Source organism: Ammospiza caudacuta, chromosome 1 (genome assembly GCF_027887145.1).
Source record: "Ammospiza caudacuta isolate bAmmCau1 chromosome 1, bAmmCau1.pri, whole genome shotgun sequence".
NCBI lineage: Eukaryota > Metazoa > Chordata > Aves > Passeriformes > Passerellidae > Ammospiza > Ammospiza caudacuta.
In genome coordinates, this window is record NC_080593.1 from 19,855,234 (window position 1) to 19,874,323 (window position 19,090).

General features: G+C 37.4%; 1 protein-coding gene across 1 annotated transcript in view; it reads right to left on the minus strand.

The window, feature by feature from the left end:
* Positions 1–3,102: 3,102 nt before the first annotated feature.
* PLXDC2 (plexin domain containing 2) overlaps positions 3,103–19,090 on the minus strand; it is a 257,062-nt gene continuing 241,074 nt past the window's right edge. Inside the window, exon 14 of the mRNA XM_058805010.1 lies at positions 3,103–7,064. Within this exon, the coding sequence (XP_058660993.1) occupies positions 6,948–7,064 (117 nt within the window). The 3' untranslated portion in view covers positions 3,103–6,947. The remainder of the gene's footprint in view (positions 7,065–19,090) is intronic.

Here is a 19,090-nt window from a genome sequence, read left to right on the forward strand (position 1 = left end):
AAGTCTTAGCAAGGTGCCACTGCCTCTTTGCTTTCCAAGGATCAATGGCACCTGCAGTCCTTCAAGCATCTCCTGCCCTGCCCTCATCCTGCCCACAGCCCATGTTGGAGAGGGGCTGTGGAGGGGTCAGGCCCCAGGTGGAAGTAATTCCATCCATTGATGGCACAGCTACGCAGAGTCTGTGTTTTGTAGAGTCAGTTTTTTCAATCACAATCTGTTTGTAAACCTAGACTGCCAGACTCATCTCTCCAGGAAGAGGATTCCTTCTGGAAACAGGTCATTATGAAAATGCCACATATCCCGGAAAGGCATGCCATTTTCTTTTGGAAAGCTTCAGCTTGCCACTAAAACAGTGGTGACGTACTCATAGTCAAGTCAGAGCTGGAAATTTTTAAGGTGAAAAACTTTAATAAAAGACAGCATTGATGATATTTAGTCAAATCTGACCCTCAGATTACAGTATGTTTTGCTACTTCTCAAAAAATATTGAACAACTTTTATTGAAACTGAAAAAAAAAAAAGTCTAGTAATAAAACCAGCAGTCCAAAAAAAGCTAGACAGGAACAAGTAATATTTCTCACTAGCAGCTTCTAGATGTCTGAGGAAATACTGTGCCACCCACTCAGACAACAAACCAAATTTCTTTCAACCTAACATTAGCAATTAACAAAATAGTCTTTTTGTTTTTTGAGTCAGAGCTACACCAAAGGAAATAATGCAAAATGCATGGGAAGAGTTTAATTAATATTCCTAAACATCATATTCTTGGAGACCACAGAAACAACAGGCATATATATTAATTAATTGGGTAAAATTTTCTGCTTAGTTAAATGGATGTAATTAAGAGTAATGTCTTGACGTCTATCTTTTAAAGTCCTTTCACTGCTTTAAAAATATCTGGGACAAGTTTTTCATTGAAGAGACCAGAATTTTGTTTGACAAAAATTTCTAAGCAAAAAGTTTCTGAGAGAGTCAGCATTTACCTTGCTAATTCATGTGGACAGAATCTAGTCAACAACAGTAAAATCTACTTTCAAATAGTTCTATTAACCCAGAACCCACATACAGAGGAAAAATCTAGTGGAGTTGTTTTTTTCAGATAGAGGCTTATTTTGAGTGATACTAAAAGTGGTCATGATGACACATAAGTCAGAACTTAAAGTAGTAAAAGAAAGTGAAGTAGTGAGAATGCAGAGTTAAGTCAGAGGTGAAGAACCAAAGGATAAAATGTAAGGCAGGATATAGGTATTGAAAAATCTTGCAAGAGAAAGAGAATTGTGTCAAAAAGTGTGGAATGTCCTCTGGAGTCATCATGAGACCCACTAAAATGAGCTGTTAATAGGAGAGTAACTATTCCGGTTGGGAAAGAACTGCATCAGGAGATGAGACTCTGTTCCTGTCAGAAAGATACTTTATTCTACTTGGCATGCTCAAATGTTTTCTTCCCCATAGAAAAATAAAAAGTCAAGAAAATCACTTAAGATTTGACAATACACTGATAGTTAAAGGACAGCTTTAGATTTATGATATTGTTTCAGTCAAGTCCAATCAGCTCACAGACTTGAATATTTTATCCATGCTCCAGCCATAGGGATGCTGGCTGCTCTGAAAAAAATAAATTGATTTGTTTCTCTCAGTTCCACACAAGCTACATCCTGCTTTGTCACATTTGGCTTCTGATAAAACACTACTGGCACACTGCTCCACCTCAAAATGCTGCCTGTGGCTCACGCCTTTTTTCCCTAAGGAGTGACATAAAGCATCCATGAGATGAAATATAGACTCATGCAGATTTAGACAGAAGCCAGTTGTTCCAATGACTTTTTTTTTAGTTTAAAATTACAGAGCTGGCATGAAGGAAGACCTCACGTGTTTCCAGTCAGTGACACTGGCTCACAGTATCAATGCTCTCAAGACTGTACATAAGGTTTCTTGCTGTACCTTTAGAGCATCGGGAATACTGAAATTCCTCCCCTTCTGAATTTTTTCCCTTCTCATTCTCCTACTCCAAAAAAACCAAGACTCAAACCCAATGTACCATTACATCCACAAAGAAATTAATAGCAGGTATCATCAGTTCTTGAAATCTCTGTCTAAAAACTGAGAAGTAGGGTTAAGGCCACCCTGTTGGTCAGTAGCATTTATTTCTGCAGCTTTTTAGGCTTCAAGCAGTTCTCTGCAAGAAGGCAGAGGCAGGTGTAAGGATTCCACTGGTCTTACTCAAGAAAACAGTGCATGTTGCTGGTTTTTCTCTTCACTGGAGGTAACAAATTCCCCAAGATCAAAACTGTTGATCTGAGCCAAATTTGTGATCTATTCCAGTTCTGTTCCTCATGGCTAATATTGTGGACTTTGTGTAGCTGAGATATCTTCTATGTGAATGTCAAATGTTGTCTTTATACAAAGCTTCATTGCTTAGCATCAGAAACTGTTAACACAGCCATTGCTTTCTCCACTGTATGGACTCAAGGCAAAAATTCCCTTTGATGATGTGTGAACTGAACCATGATCCAACACGGGCTACTCTGAATGCTCCAGTCACCCACATACTTTGTGAAAATCTGCCAGCTCTTGACAACTGCTTGCAAAACCTTGTTTAGAGATCCTATACAAATGAAATGATGTGTGTTACAATTTACAGTTTCTTTTGCTTATCCAAGAAGTTCTCTAATAGAATATAGAAATATTCTCTTGTTTTCATTGGAACTCTTTTGACTTTACAGAAAAGAATATCTCTTCCATGTTCACTGGCAAACCAGCTTCCTTTTCCATTGCTTCCACATTTGAATGGCAAACTAATGACGTGACTACTCAGCAGTTTCAGGTACTTGTGTAGTGAGTTTTTTATGGTTTGAACTCTGTTGAACAAGAAATATGATGAATTTTGCAAAACCAAATATTCTGTTCAGCTTGTGCAAATTTAATTTGGTTTCCACAGTTTCTCAAAATACAGTGATGTATTATTTTTTCTCCCAGAATTCCACATTAGTTGTAAAATGAGCTTGATCTGAAGCTAAATTATAATGTTGCATTGAAGTAGGTTGTTACTTACAAGACATCTATATAATTTGCAGCAGAAGCTGTAGAGAATGAGAAGGGCAATTATAAGAAAAAAACCCCTTTAATATAGTGTTCTCTGGAAAATTGGCTCCCTTCACAAGAATGCTCAGAGCAGAAATAAATCAGGGTGTATACATCCCTCAGGTCCAATGCTGATGGGTATGGAAGAAAAGTCCATGAAAAAAAGGTCTTCTGAATATGCTTTGGACAGTATGCAACAAGGGACAACAAAATTTGAGCAGAGAGGAGAAATATATGGAATAGCTGTTTCTTGTGAAAATCTGTGTTCTCTTATTCCAATACGTCATGGGATAGTGCACTGAGGAACACAGAAAGCAATTCAATAATCCCCTCTTCATAAGTATGCATATGTGAATGAAATTACAATTCCACTTCTTCAGAAGTTCCACAATTTCGTAATATATGAATACAACTTTAGAAATGCTAGGGTCTTTTTTTTCCAACAATTTCTGTGTGTGGTAATATACATATATTTTTCACACACACATACAAATATATATATGTATATCTAATTTAATGTTTCATCTTAATGAGATATGAAAGCTACTTAGTAATGTGCCTTGAGTTCTCAGAATTAAAATTTTCCTTTATCTCTGTGGAGGAGGATGAGCTGAAGCACAGCATTGAGAGTGTTAGGCATTATAAAACAACTGACACTAAAATGGAAAATAATAAGAAAAAAATGTGACAGATCTTGCAATAATTAAACAGCATTAGACAAATAAAATTATAGGGAAGTTTAAGAGTTAAAATAACTGTTGGGATAAATGTCTGTAAACAAACATTTTTTCTGAGTAAGATTCAAATGAAGGACCACTGGGAACACTAGTGAAACCACTGTTTCAGACACTTGGATGAAAATGTATGAATTGTTGAAAAACATTTCAGATGGATTTCTGAGAGGGCTATAAGACATTTTTTTGGTCTGGGGCAATTAAACCTGCTGCTTTATAAAAATATAATAATAGGATTCTCAGTTAATCTCAATATTTTATCAGACCTCTAGATTAATGTTTGTATAATTTTTAATATGGCAATTTTAATTATTAAAAAATTAGAAAACCAGATGGAATTACAAAACAGCAATAGATTACTTAATTAACTTTTGCCTATTGGGATAAATAGAACATATCACAGAATATATCAAAGCAGACACCAATGAGACACTATACATCCATTAGTATGCAGGAGGTTTTCTCTTCAGACAGCAGTTCTTATCAGACATAAGCATATGCCTATCCATTTTATTAAATAAACCCAGCAACTTCTCATGTTATAATCCACAGCATATAACATCGTGGCAAAAACCTGAAGAAGTATTCTGTGATGCTCCCTGCAGACCACTGAAATCTCCCACTAAGTACATGGGGGGGAAAAATGAAAAAAAAAAATGGTTGCTATCATTTTATGAAGTTGTGTAACATGTAAGTTAGTCTGCAAATACTAACAAACATCCTTCAGCTGTGAAGGGGCTTTAAACAAAAAGTAATCAAAACACCAGATTTTAAAATTGTTGATATATTTGTCTAAGCATATCACAAATACTCTGTCAGCTCCATTGCATGTTATGTATTACATACCTGGATAAAAATAGGAGTGAATCAGATGAAGAACAGACCTGTAAACCCATAATAATATAAATCTGCTTTACTTATATGAAATATCCTTTGAACTTATTGCAGTACTATGTAGATTTTTGCAAATTCTTAGTATAATTTGCAAAGATGTTCTCTGAAATAAAAATTATTTCAAACAGGATTCCAGAAGCTCTACAATTGCTTCTTTTGGAAAGAACCCCAGCTGATGACTTCCAAGATTCCCAGAAAAACTGATGATAATTATTGCACACCAAATACGTTCCTACATGATGTGCACTGATACCTTTTTATTTAATAAAAATGTGTCACCATATATATGTGCATACATTTGGTTATTGCTATCAGAATTAAAAGCCTGCAATTTAAACTCAGCCTATTAGAAAAAGGGCTCAGCAGACCCACACAAATGGAAATGACTACTTGCCACAGGTTTTTAACCAGGCTTTGAAACAATGTGTTTGTTAGTACCTTCAGATTAATATCAGTTAGTTTTTGAACAGTTTCAGTCTCATGCTAGATGATTCAAACCAGATGAAAATAAAAATGTGTTACCCAAAACAAAAGAATACAGAAAATACAGTATTGTAGTATTTACTGAACAAAATAACAAAAATCATGTTTGCTTTTTTTTGAACAGCATTAAGTAATCAAATTTAGGCCATACAAGCATCAAGAAATGTAAGTAAGTGTACTATTAAGGTGGTATCTACAACTTTTTTAAACGGCTCAAAATCCAAAACCACAAATGTTGTCTACCTCACTTAAAAATCATTCAAGTGCCTTGTACAGTATATAAAAAATTGATAGTAAATGACTGCTATGAAACGTACATGCAGTACCTGAAATTTATATTTCAATACCTCAGGCCCAGATCCTCAAAGCATTTAGATTTCCACTCCTCAGGGAAGCTCTGGGTCTCTATGTATATTAACCCCTTCCCTGAAAGGAGTAACTGTTTTTGATGGTGTGAATTTATAGTGTTGGCTTTCCCTGTGCAGGGAGGGAAAGGGTCAATTTTACAGAAAGAATGGTTCCAATGGGCAGAAAGTTTATGGACTGCAACTACATGAACCACCTTCCCTACACAACATAAAAATATTCTAATATTAAGGATTATTTTACAACTCAGTGGAAATATGCAGTAATGCAATTCATTTCCTTTGTCTGGATGACAAAAATGCAGTCTTAACAGTCACAAGAACCCGCCTTGTGTTAGCTATAAAAAAAAATATATTTATATATATATTTATGCAACTACTATGTGCATTAAACAAAACCACTGTATGAATCAGCAGGGTTCAATAACACTTGTATCTGAATCTCTGGAAGGGGTGCATTGAAGTCTATGGTGCTTCTCAGTAAGGACTCACAATGAAATGGCAAAGAATAGAAACCCATTTATTTTAAATCTTATTTTTCTTACCCCATTGCCTAAGAAATGGTCCATAAGCTCTCTGGCAGCTGAAAGGATCTGTTGCCTTTACTTCAACCTACTGCTGAGAAATGAAAAATACACCTTAATACAAACCTGATAATTCACTTTTTAGGGAACGCTGAAATTGAAAATCAGCCAAACATCATTGTGAACTCCCATGAAATAATTCCACCATCATGAAAATTCTCTGCTGTCTTCAGTTTTTACCAATCTGTGTATCATGAGTTGTTTAGCAGCCTAGTAATCAGCAATGTACAAGAAACATTGTATTATTCCTGGAAAGCATTTACATTGTGACTCACTCAGGTTGGCAGGTCAATTTAGAATTGAAAATTGTATTTCACATCTGCTTATATAAATGTTGGAAAAATCCTTTTCTTCTTCTTTACCTGTCTTAAGATACTTTTCTCAATCACACTGTGATCAATGCCCTTTGCACTGAAATGGTACAGATTTTTTCCTCAGTCTTGGAGATAACAGAGAAGAAGACTTGAACCAAAGGGCAACACCCTTGCGCACCAAAGCTTTATTATATTTCTGATTACTGTGCATCCCCACACCTAAAGCAAATAACACGGCACTTGTGCCATGGTTCTGATACTGTAGGTGTCCACTGACAAGTGTTCTGCATGAACCATTGTGTCTCAGTCCACTAACAAAAACTACTGTGCAGTAGTAATCTGGTATCTTAGATAGTTTTTCTTCTTGGACAAAGTTTATCCAGAATCTTCTTTCTATCAGGCTACAGCAGCTTAGGGCTCCTTTTCTTTAAAGAGAGGCAAAATAAATGTCTTACACCTGTAGGCCAGTACTGGTGCTCTGTCCCAGAAATTTTAGCACTGCTCTGATACGATGAACCCTTCTTTTTCTCCCACTGGCTCCACCTCAGCATAGGCAGGATGTCCAGATCCTCTTCTGAATTTCATTGCTGGCCATCTGCTTGGACGTCGCTGCAACAGCAATAAAAAAAGAAACTTTTATGAGGCGTACTACAATAAATTGTTAATAAAAAGATCTAACAATATCCTGCAATTTTGACCTCTCATACTAAACCACACTCCCTGTAGTTGTTACAGGAATAAAAAGGCACAGTTCAGCAGCAGCAAAAGTCAGAGGAATTAATAACTCTTTCTAAATTTATGGGGGATGACTATTCTCAAACACATAAACAATTACCACTACTCTTAGCAATGAAGAGGATGAAATAGCTCCTGTCTAAAATGGTTGATTATTGGATTTGTCACATAAAGAACTGATGCTCCACTAACCTCTAGAGGATCTGTTCAATGCCCTTCCTTCCTAGTTCTGCAGAGAAATTTTCCAATATACTCTATGCCATGGGAAAATATGTGGCAGAGTTGACAGGAACTTTAATTTAAAAATTATTTAGGATAAAATTCTGGCACGCTTATGCAGGACTCACAAAATAATGGCTTCCTATTTCAAGTGCCATAATTTCTACTTGAGTAGTTTACTTTGATGGTTCAAATAGAAGCAACATTTTTATTTAAACTCTTAAGAACTTTGGGTACAGGAGCTTTAAGAAGTCTTAACCAGTTTCCACTAGGATCTTGGGTGCCTGTTTTAAAAACAGCTAATAAGCAGAGAAAAGAAACAGTTATTTTCTAGGGTAGATAAAAAAAAATCCTGTATTGTTATGATATCTTTAGGGAGGAAAATCTGTATTTTCGCATGAATTAATGTCATGTAAGGCTCAGATTTTGGGTGACCACTCTGAGATTATGTCAAAGGGAATAGCTTTCAGGAAAATAGGGAAACTCCTTCATAGAGTCAGTGAGAAGAAAAATCTTTCCTAAAAAGTTTTTTCCCTATTGAAAATTTTATCTGCCAAATATACTGATTTATTTCTCTTTACTGACAAGAGTCACAATCTGCTTGGAAGGAGGGCTAGAAATACAGAAATTTATATAGAAACATTGCAGGAAAATGAGAGGAGAATCAATGAAAACAAATTACAGCCTGTATTTTCATTGACAGCTCAAAAGCAAAATAATTTTACTTTATGATTTTTATTCTGAATATAAACACTGCATTTGATTTTCTGTCCCTATAATACCCCATTTTTATTTCCTTTCAATCACAAAGGAGACTTCATGCTGCTGAGGGGTGTTTTGGTGGGACAGCACAGCCACAGCCATGATGTTTTTCTGGGACTCATGGTGATGTTGGGCAGGACTCACTAAAGAAATCTTGAGGTGTCACTGGATCTTGTTCCCAACAAGCCACACAGCTGACTGCAGGTTCAGAACAAAGTCTTCCTCAGTGACCATTTTCAGGAAGATACCTCATAAAAGCAACTGCTTCCTTTTCCTCTCGTTGCAGGATCAGGTTACTTTTGAGGCATTCAGAGCTAAATTCTGTTTGGCAGGTAATTTAAAATACCAGACTTTTCAGTGCAGCACCTTCCTACAAAATAGGAAGGCAGAACACTCTCTTCTTTAATGGATGTCTCTTCCTAACAAGAAAACTTGGTCTATTCAAACTTTGGAGAGTTTTTTCTACCCAAGCTTGATTCTGTGTGTTTTCAAAATTAAGGACAGTTTGGTTACAGCTAAAGAAAAAGGGTCATATTCTGTTCTCAGGCTCACTAAAGTAAATCAGGAATAATGCAATTAAATATAAAGGGTTTATTTCAGATTTACACTGGTACAAATGAGAAACGAATTTGATGGAGAGGTCTCTAATGAAAAGGGAAAAGGAAAAACCACTGGAAAACTAGCAGGAAAGAACAACTAGAAATGGTATCAAATGGTGACACGTAAGGATGAGCTGGATTTTAATATATTAACTTGCTTCCTAATTTGATTTTAAGGTTTACCTATGATTAGTTAGTACTTCTTTGCTACATTGATGATAGATACTAAATTTACCATTTTGTACTACTCTTTAATTGGCCTTTCCAGAAGATTAGTTATGGAACAGATGTGTATCAGTTTTAATGATACAAGCCATCAGACATAAATATGACTTGTATTTCCAGAAATAAACCCAAAGACAAGGTCATCTTCTAATATTGCAGTTACAGTTTTCTGCGGTTTCTTGTCACGTCTGAGGTGAGATTTTCCCTTTATAGTGATTGTTTAATTTCAGCTTCATTATGTGCATGTTGACAGTTTTAAAAGAGAGCACTGACAAACTATCAACTCATTGCCTTATGTAACCCCTTAAAAGCTGTAAAAATATTTCAGCTTTAACGGAAAAAAAACAAAAGTAACTTGATAGATGTTGGGAGATACAAAGTTCCTTCATTTGCTGAAGCAGCTCAGGAAATAATACATTCTTTTTTCTCTGTGATGACTATTAAAAAAACAGAAAAAAACCTTACCCTCAAACAAACCAACCAAACAAAACGCACCAAAAAACCCCATCAAACCCAAACCAAATATGGAGAAAGCAAGCTGGGTACTTAACTAACTAATTCCTAATTTTAGCAGGAAAAAATATGTTTCTTCATCTGGAATGAGAATACTTAAAGGAAATCCTCTGAGCTGTGGCTGGAGAGTTGTAACTCCTTCTTCCTTTCAGGGTATTACAAAGCAGGAAAACAGGACTAGTATTGTTTTAAATTTCTTGAAGCTTCCTTGAGTTCACTATTTTAAGCAATGAAGTTGAGAGAAAAGCGCTTGTGACCCTACATGACCAGGATGAAGAAGAAACATGTTGAGATGCAGGAAAATAATTTATGAGATACATTAAAAAAGTTAGTTCCTATTGAAGATCAGTAAGATAAAAGGAAAAAAATCCAGCAGTTGGACAATCCATGGAAAGTGAGGTCTACCTTTCATTTTCCTACATTATGTCTGTCTACACCATTGCTGGCGGCTGTGCAGGATATTTGACTTTCTGGAGCAATACAAAGACTAAAATAATTATATTTATATCCATCTTGCAGAAGAGACAGAATTTATACCATTTTACTTCTGAGGGAAAACCAGAGAGAATTCTGCCTATTAAAACTAAAGGGTAGAAGCTAAAGTAGCTTCTCACTCTGGTTGCAAAGAAAGATCTCCAAGCGTATTCTTCTTTTTGATCACTTTCCTCTTTTGACATCTTTCAATATCAGGGATTTTTGAGCCTTATAGGTCCTTGATTATCCATGAAAATCATATAATCTCACTTAGATGTTTAAAAAAAAGGTTTGATACATATCTGAGTGCAGTAATTGAATACAATCTAAATAAAACTCTGTTGTTATGATCTGAACATGGTTTCTAGTGTTACAGTTGATGATTTTTTTAAGGTTGCTAGCTGTAGACCACCTTATTTCCTGCTGAACAGTAACCAATACTACAAGATCAGTTACAGGAGGATGGACAGTTGTGTAAAGTTGTGATGAAATACTGGTATCTGAAGATTGATGCCCTGCTTCTGGGAGGTTTTGGTGCTAATATTATCTCTAAAATTTATGTAATTTAACACTTTTCTTCTGAGAGGTTAATTTATCAAAAGCAGTTGTAATAATGAATATTTTGTTAGCTGCAGCAATTTTAAGCTTTTACATTTCCTTTCATACATCTGTGTAAAGATGAGTTTCTACCAGTAATGGACCGAGAGAACTTGGCAACAGGTATTACATATTTGATATTTTTACATCCTAGCCTCTATTATCATCCTTAGTCTATATTTCCCTGAATACACAAAAATGGAATGAGAACAATTCTGTACAGAAGACAGTGAAGGAAAACAGTAATGAAATATTTGCCCCTCTGTCATCTCCTCAACCCTGCCACGCATGTTTTGTTCTAAAAGATTTCTAAAACACTATCAAAAGTTTCTTTGTATCTTTCAATCAGCATAAAATCCCAGAGTGCTTCTGCATGCATCAGCTCGTCATTCCTATTCAGCAGTAAACTTGAACTGTGGATTTCATCAAGACATGCGCACTCTTTCTAAAACTGAATTTACTGAAGATAAATACTGAGTATACTGAGTACAAATACTTGACATAACATGAGAAGGTCAATTTTTCCAAGTCTTGACTCTCCAGAGCTCCCTAGTAAACTTGATTTACCACTAAACTACACAAAAGCTGAAATTATTGAGTACCTTTTAGACTGAATGCTCTGGCACAACTTTGTCTCCTCTATGTATTGATTTTTTCTATATTTCAATCTTTCAAACTTCCAGAGGGCTGGTTCGCTGTGTCTACTGAAGGGCTGCATCTTACATTTCCACTGATGTCAAATTCTTTATCTAATTCAGGAGTATAGGCACATTTAAATCTATTTAAAAGCTGTACTCTTTAATCACACTTTTTCGAGAAGGCCAATTTAATTCTGACGATATGGAAATATGCAAATATGGACTAATCAAAATTCTGTATTTATGCTCAAAACTTAGAAAAACTGTTATGACTTACAAAAATAGATTAAGAAAAAGGGAACAAAACTATAGAAGGTCTTACTAAATGACTAAATGATTAAAAGTTAATCTGATATTATTCAAGACTCATTAGTCCAAGTACCTGTCCAGTGTTAATCTGCCTCAGTATTCAGGGCTATGGTTTCTTGTGAGAAGTAAAGATCTTTCTGTTACCAATTACCTTGACCATAACATAACATAACTTTGTGCTCAAAGTTACCTGAAATTTGTGCATGAGTCTTTAATGTCTTATAGAAACACCCAATTTATTTGACAAATCAGTCAGAAGTGGATGAAGCTATGAATATCTGAAACTGTACTTCTGATATATATTCCCAGGAATAAGAAAAGAACAATTGTCTGACACCATGTTAAATTCATATTTTGAAGAAACTGTTCTCAAATAAGGATTGCTTCAGACTTAATTTTAGTAGAGTCATTTACAGGCTTCATTTATTTTTCCTTTTGATAGAAGTACTTGTTTAATGTATCTTTTTGTGATTTAAACCATCTTTCTATAATGTTTTTTGCAGTCTTATGTTCATCTGAGGAGCTGGCTGCTGAAGGACAAAAACCAGAATGCCTCCTTCCTCTACACCTTTGACTTTTATTGTCAGTGTTGATTATTTATTTTAGTGCTTCTCCCTTGTGGTCAATTTAGGTTTCCCTTGCAGAACTGCTGGTTCCTGCTGAGCTGGATAAGCTTTGGAAAAATAACTTTACTATCAGTACTAGGCAATGACAGTGAGATCAATGACAATACTCCAAATGCCAGGACTTCAAAAGAAGAGGAGAAAAATGATACCTGTTCTCTTTTTTTAATCATCATCTTCATGAAACGCAATTCAGCCTAAACATCTGGACAAAAACTACTTGATGACTATGTTAAGCCTATTTCAAACTAAAAGAAAAATCCCCTGTAACAAACAATGGGCTATATCCCAGAAGAAAACAGCAAATCTATGTGAGCTCCATCAGCTGACTTAGCTGATGATCTCATTCTTTTTACAAAAACCCTTTTATTTTCTAATCTGTCTCCTATTTACTTCTTGCTTGTTCGAAGACATCCACTGTATTTGTGACATGAATACAGAAACCTAGAAATGGTACATGGAAAACATGGCTGGATGTTAAATCTGGCTCTTATTTGTGGCGTGCTGTTACAAGCAGAGAAGTAAAATGGTGACCCAGGAATGTTCATTTATTTCCTGAGCTCTGAAATACCAAGAATTTCAACATTTTAATATTTTCTCATATTATTTCCTTCTAGATAGGGGGATGAACACAAGATCAAAATCTGAAGGAAATCTACTGCTAGATGTGTGTGCCAGTGAATGCTTTCAGACAAAATCCCTTATACAGCCCATCATTTAAAAAACCTCACCAATAATTACTGTTTTCTCAGACCACCCCAGCTAGGGCTCAGTATTTAGAAATCATCCTCATTTCATGCTAAGAGTCTACATACTGTCAGCTTGAAGTGAGGCACAGTTAAATGACAGGAATGCAGATCTTTTCATGCTGGTAGGTCTTTATGCTAAAAATCAGTCACAACCTTATTTAATTTACTAGCAAATACATAATTTTAGTTAAATTAAGGACATAATTTTAGTTGAATCAAGAGGAGTCAAGGTGCATTTTCCATGCTCTGATCACATACTATTATGTGTTTGCTGAAGATCTGCAGCTGTTTCTTCCTCCCTCCTTGTGTTTTTCCTGAAGGTCACTTCTTGGCTCGATAGCACCAGCTCAACTCTCTGTGTGGCCATTGAAACAGATTCATGAAATTATCCATCTTAAACACCCAAGATGAAGTAAAACAAACAACAAAAAATGACATAGGTATGTGCATGTGTGTGATGTAAGTGTACATGTATGTTTCTAAGCAGCTGAACTAGCAAAATAAAGCTCTGACATACCTCCAAGGAGGTTGAGAACATGAAGGCAAAAGATATGACCTTCAAAATAGGATCTTAACTCAAAAGAATGTTAATTTTTAACCACATACACCCACACTGCTCTTCGGTGTGTGACATATTAACTACTATTAATACATACACAGCCACTAATGCATAAGCTCTGAATTCATTCATATTCTTAGAGCTTCAGAGTCCACATATGTTAGCAAGTTTTGTAACTATAAGGTGAATACAGGAGAAAGGCTCTTTTGCCTGAGGTTAAGAAGGCCTAATTTGAAATGTCATTTTAGACTTCTTAAAATCCTTTGCCCCCAGAGAATCACCAAAGTAAAATTTTATTCATCTCTTGTCAAGCTTCCTGTAGTCATGCTTGGCAATGTATCATTGTGTCCATCTGGGAAGAGTCATCCTAGTGTTTCATTCCTTACCTTCATATCATAGAATCACAGAATCTGCTGAGCTGGAAGGGACCCACGAGGGCCCTTGAGTCCGACTCCCAGAGCTGCACAGCACCATCCCCAAGAGTCCCACCCTGTGCCTGTGAGTATTGCCAAATGCTCCTTGGGCTGTGAGGCTGGTGCTGTGACCACTGTGATGGCAAGCTGTTCCAGTGCTCAGCCACCTTCTGGGGGAAGAACCTTCTCCAACCTAAATCTCTCCTGGCACAACCTCAGGCCATTCCATCAGTTTCTGTCACTGGTCATGACAGAGAAGAGATCAGTGCCTGACCCACCTCTTCCCCTCAAAAGGAAGTTGTAGATTGCCATGAGGTCCCCCCTCAGTCTCCTCCAGGGTGAACAGACCAAGTGACCTCAGCCACCACCTTTGTTGCCCTCCTTTGGACTCTCTCTTATAAATATTTTTCTTATATTGTGGCACCCAGAACCGCACCCAGCACTCAGGGTGAGGCTGCCCCAGTGCAGAGCAGAGCAGAGCAGGACAATCCCTCCCTTGCCCTGCTGGCCATGCTGTGCCTGATGCCCTCCAGGACAGGGTTGGCCCTCCTGGCTGCCAGGGCACTGCTGGCTCAGGTTCAGCTTGCCATGGGCCAGGACCCCCAGGTCCCTTTCCATGGCTCTGCTCTCCAGCATCTCATTCCCCAGTCTGTCTGTACATCCAGGGTTGCCCCGTCCCAGGTGCAGAATCCAGCACTTTCCCATGCTGAGCTTCAGTGGTTGGTGATTGCCCAGCCCTCTGATTTGTTGATGTCTCTGCAGGGCCCTTCTGCCTTTGAGGGAGTGAAAAGCTCCTGCCAGTTTTGTATCATCTGTGAACTTGCTTAGTGTCCCTTCCAGTCCTGGTCCAAGTCACTGATGAAGCTGTTGAAGAGCACAGGGCTGAGGATGGAGCCCTGTGGAACCCCCCTAGTGACAGGTCACCAGTCTGATGTCACTCCATGCTCTGTAACCCTTTGTGCCTGAGCCGTGAGCCAGCTGCTCACCCATCACAGGATGTGTTCATCCAGCTGTGAGCTGGACATCTTGTGCAGAAGGGCTCTGTGAGAGACAGTCCTGAAAGCTTTTCTGAAATCCAAAAATCTCATTACACCAAATGGCTCCCCTTGATCAGCCCCATGGGTTACCTTGTCACAAAAGGAAACCAGTTTGGATAAGCAGGACTTTGCTTTCATGAAATTGTGCTGGCTGTGACCAGTGAGTGTGTTGGCTTTAAGGTGTTTTTCCATACCTCCCAGAATAAACTTCTCCATAACTTTACCAGGCATGGAAGTGAGACTGACAGGCCTTTAGCTCATGGGGTCCTCCTTCTTGCCTTTCTTGAAAGCTCAGAAAGCTTACACCAGCTTCCAGTCAGCTGGGACTTCTCCATATTCCCAAGACTGCTCAAAAATCATTGAGTTTCTGTGATGACATCATCCAGCTCTTTGAGGATTCCTGAATGAATCCCACCAGGCCCCGTAGATTTCTAGGGATCCAGCCAGAGCAGCAGCTCCTGCACATTTCAGGATTGATTGGGAGTTGATCATTCTTGCAGTCATGGTCCTCCAGCTCAGGGCACCCTTGGTCCATCATCCTTGTTGAAGACAGAGGCAAAGAATGTGTTAAACACCTCTGCCTTGTCTCTGTCCCTATTTATGAGGAGACCATCCTCATCCCGTAATGGAACAATGTTGTTTTTAATATTAACATATTTGAAAAAACTCTTTTTATTGTCCCCCACAGCTCTGCTCTACTGACCTTTGGCCATATGAATTTTCTCCCTACAGTGGCCAGCAGTGGCTCTGTGTGTTTCCCATGTCATGTGGCCTTGATTCCACTGGGCATACATCTTCCTTATCCTCCTTATTTTCAAGAGAAGAGTCCTGTCAACCAAGATGGCCTTCTGCCATGAATGCTTGACTTCTGACATTTGAGAATTGCCTGCGCCTGTGCCCTTAGGAGGTGATGTTTAAAAAGTGACCAGCACTGATGGACTGCAGCACCTGCAAAAGCTTTTTCCCAAGGGATCTTACTCACTAATTCCCTGAGCAGTCTGTAGCCTGCTCTCCTCAGGTCCAGAGTCGAGGTTTTTGCATTTTTCCTTCTGTTAACAGAGACTTTAAACTTGATCTCTTCCTGGTTACTGTGGCCAAAATGGCTTCCAATCTCCACTTGCTCACAAGATCCACCCTGTTGACAAAGAGTAGATCAAGGAGGGCATCTTTCCAAGCCTGTTCCATAAAGTTGACATTCAGGTTTTTAGGAATCTTCTGGCCTGGGTTGTACCAGCTGTGTGATGTTCCCAGTTAATTTCTGGCAAGCTGAAGTCTCACATAAGGACAAGGGCAGTTGACTTGGAAGTGTCTCTTAGTTCCTCAAAGAATAATTCATCCTTGTCCTGTCCAGAAGGTCTGTAGTGAACTCCCACAATGGCATCTGCATTATTTGTTTGTCCCTTGATTCTTACCCAGAGGCTCTCAGCTGTGCCATTGGCAGCTGTGAGCTCCACACATTCTGCCCCTTCTATTCCATAGAGTGCCACCCCTGCAGCTCTCCTGCCCTGCCTGTCCCTCCTGGAGAGCCTGGAACCATCCAACAGGGCACTCCAGGCACAGGATCCATCCCACCAGGTTTCATTTCTCAGCTGTGGCCAGATCATATTGCCTTTGATTCCCAATGGCAGAGCACTGTGATGACAGCTGAGGTAAATTTCAAGCCTCAAAAGGACTTTGGATCACAATATAAGGAAGGAAGGGAAGAAAACCACAAAGTATGCAAGTGTAAACTTGTGTCCTGCAAACCTTCTGTCCACTGATAGCTGAGTACAAACATGCAAAAGACAACTGAATAAAAAGTAATCAGACTTATACCTAATTTTTTAATTTGCTAAATGTTCCCTGGACATTAATTGCTGTCAACACCCAAGTTAAAGCCGATATGTAAATAATTAAAGATTAAAATTCAGGAAAAAGAAAGAACACAAGGGGAAAAAAAAGGGAAGAATTAACATATAAAACTAAAGCTTCAATTTAGCCCACAGCTCATTGAAATCTGAGCAAATCCATCTGGCTGAGCTGGGAATTTCTTTACTCCTCTTTACATTGAGCACTGGGCCTCTAGATCACATACGCTGTGATTGTATCACAGGTATGCAATCCATGACATTCAGGACATCATGATTGGCTTCTTGGCCATCAAACCTCACATTCTGAATACAAGTATTCTACATAAATTAGTAAATCAATCAATCAATCAATCAATCAATCACTTTTTCATTGTGCTATAGCTAGTGTGTAGTGATATATGTTATAGCTAGATTTCTGACATAAACTTTGTTGAGAAAGTAATGAAAAGCATTATTTGACATGTATACTACTTTACAAAAATCAGTTTAAATCAGCTCAGAGCAGGATTCCTCAAGTTAAGAGTATGTAAAGTGAGTAAAGAGAGGAAATTATTGGCAACTAAGTAAAATTCAATGGAGAGGAAATACTGCAAGGTTAATGATAAGTAAATAAAAAATCAAGGCTGCAACATCTCTTCTGTCACTCTGCAAGCTAATCTTTTGTCAATATTTACTCTTAGCTCTTAGGAAGAGCCTGCATTCATTGGAACTTTGACTGAAGCTCCCTTGACTTTAAAAGCTGATAATTCGTTCTGTCTTTGGGCCACCAGAGAAGTGTCCAACCTAAACAATGAAACACATATTGAAGAGTGTAGAGGCTGGAAGAAACAGGAAAACAGAGCATTTTGATTTGAATCTTCTACACACTTAACAAAACGTGGAAAATTTTTGAAAATGCATTGAACTGTTTAGATGGTATTTTAAAATTGCACACTAGCATAGGCAAATTGAATAGCACTGGCATTTAAGATTTCTCACACTCTTTGTTCAAAATAGGGATTTTTATTCCTGATGGGGCTGCACATGTGTGTTCTGCTCAACAGGCATGAAACAAAAAACCCCCAGAGAAGCATTTTTGTCAGAATTTTACCTTTTAAAAGGTAAAAAAATTTAATAGAATAATGCCACTATGTTCTAAGACAATAGCTTTTGTAGTAAATGGTATTTTTCTTGGCTTTTCTGTATTGTTTATTTAAACCAACTATCCTGAACTCAGGATATCATTTAATGGTGTTCAGAGGTGCCACAAGAGATTGCCTTTATCAGTGTAAGAGTAAGCAGCACAGTCAAAGTCTGGGTGTATTTATTCTTATCTGGAGAGCTCACTTCATGACAAACATGAGTTGGATTTGAGATGAGCTTTGTGAGAACCTGAGAGAAGAGGTAAGTGAATATTGGGTGATATCTGCAGAGAACATAAGGAAGAAAGAGACTTAAATCCTCAGATACAGGATCAGTTTATTACACTGTTCTTTATTCAGTAACCACTCTTGACTATAAAACAAATCTACTAAAAATTCCTTACATAGCCCTTAACCTAAAAAGCCCAACAAAATCTGATTGAAACTGACATTTTACCTACCAACTAGTGATAGTATCTTAGATATAAAAAGAAGTTTTTTCTATTAATTATATAGATTTTTGAATGAGTGCTATGTTTAATGTCTATATGATGCCTCCATAAAATAACTTCTTTAAAAGTAAACACAAATTTGCCAGGTTCCTGTTCCATCTTTTGGCCAGCCTTAGAATTATATTAATTACTAATGATAGATAAACTGATGTGGATCTTGATTTGACTTGAAGACTTGATGGCAGACTAAAGTGTATTTGTAATTTTTTAGACATCTGCAGGAGGGTGATGCCTGTCCATCTGTCACATCTTGTTTTAACTGTGCAATGTGCTTATTAATCAAGAGACTCATAGGAAACAGTATTATTTTCTGAAATATTTATGTGCTTGTTCTTATTTCATGACCAAGTCCATGGCAATCCTCTTGAGCTCTTTTCCTAGAATGGTAATATCAGATCCATATTTCATTAATTTCCCATAAATAATGCAGCTTGTCTTCTGTGCTGCGTGGAGTATCATGTTATCTGTCACAGTTTACTCAAATATTTTTCAAATGCACAAATGCAATAAAGAATGATTTCTTGTAAGACTGGCCTATTTATACCAGTTTTGCCTGATTATTTTTTTGAACTTCATTTTCAAAAGGCAGGTATGAGAAGATATTTTCTTCTTGCATTGCTAACATGTAAATCCTATAGATCAGATGAATGTAAGAATAATACAGTCTACTTATTATTCTTTTAATTGATCAAACGACTTT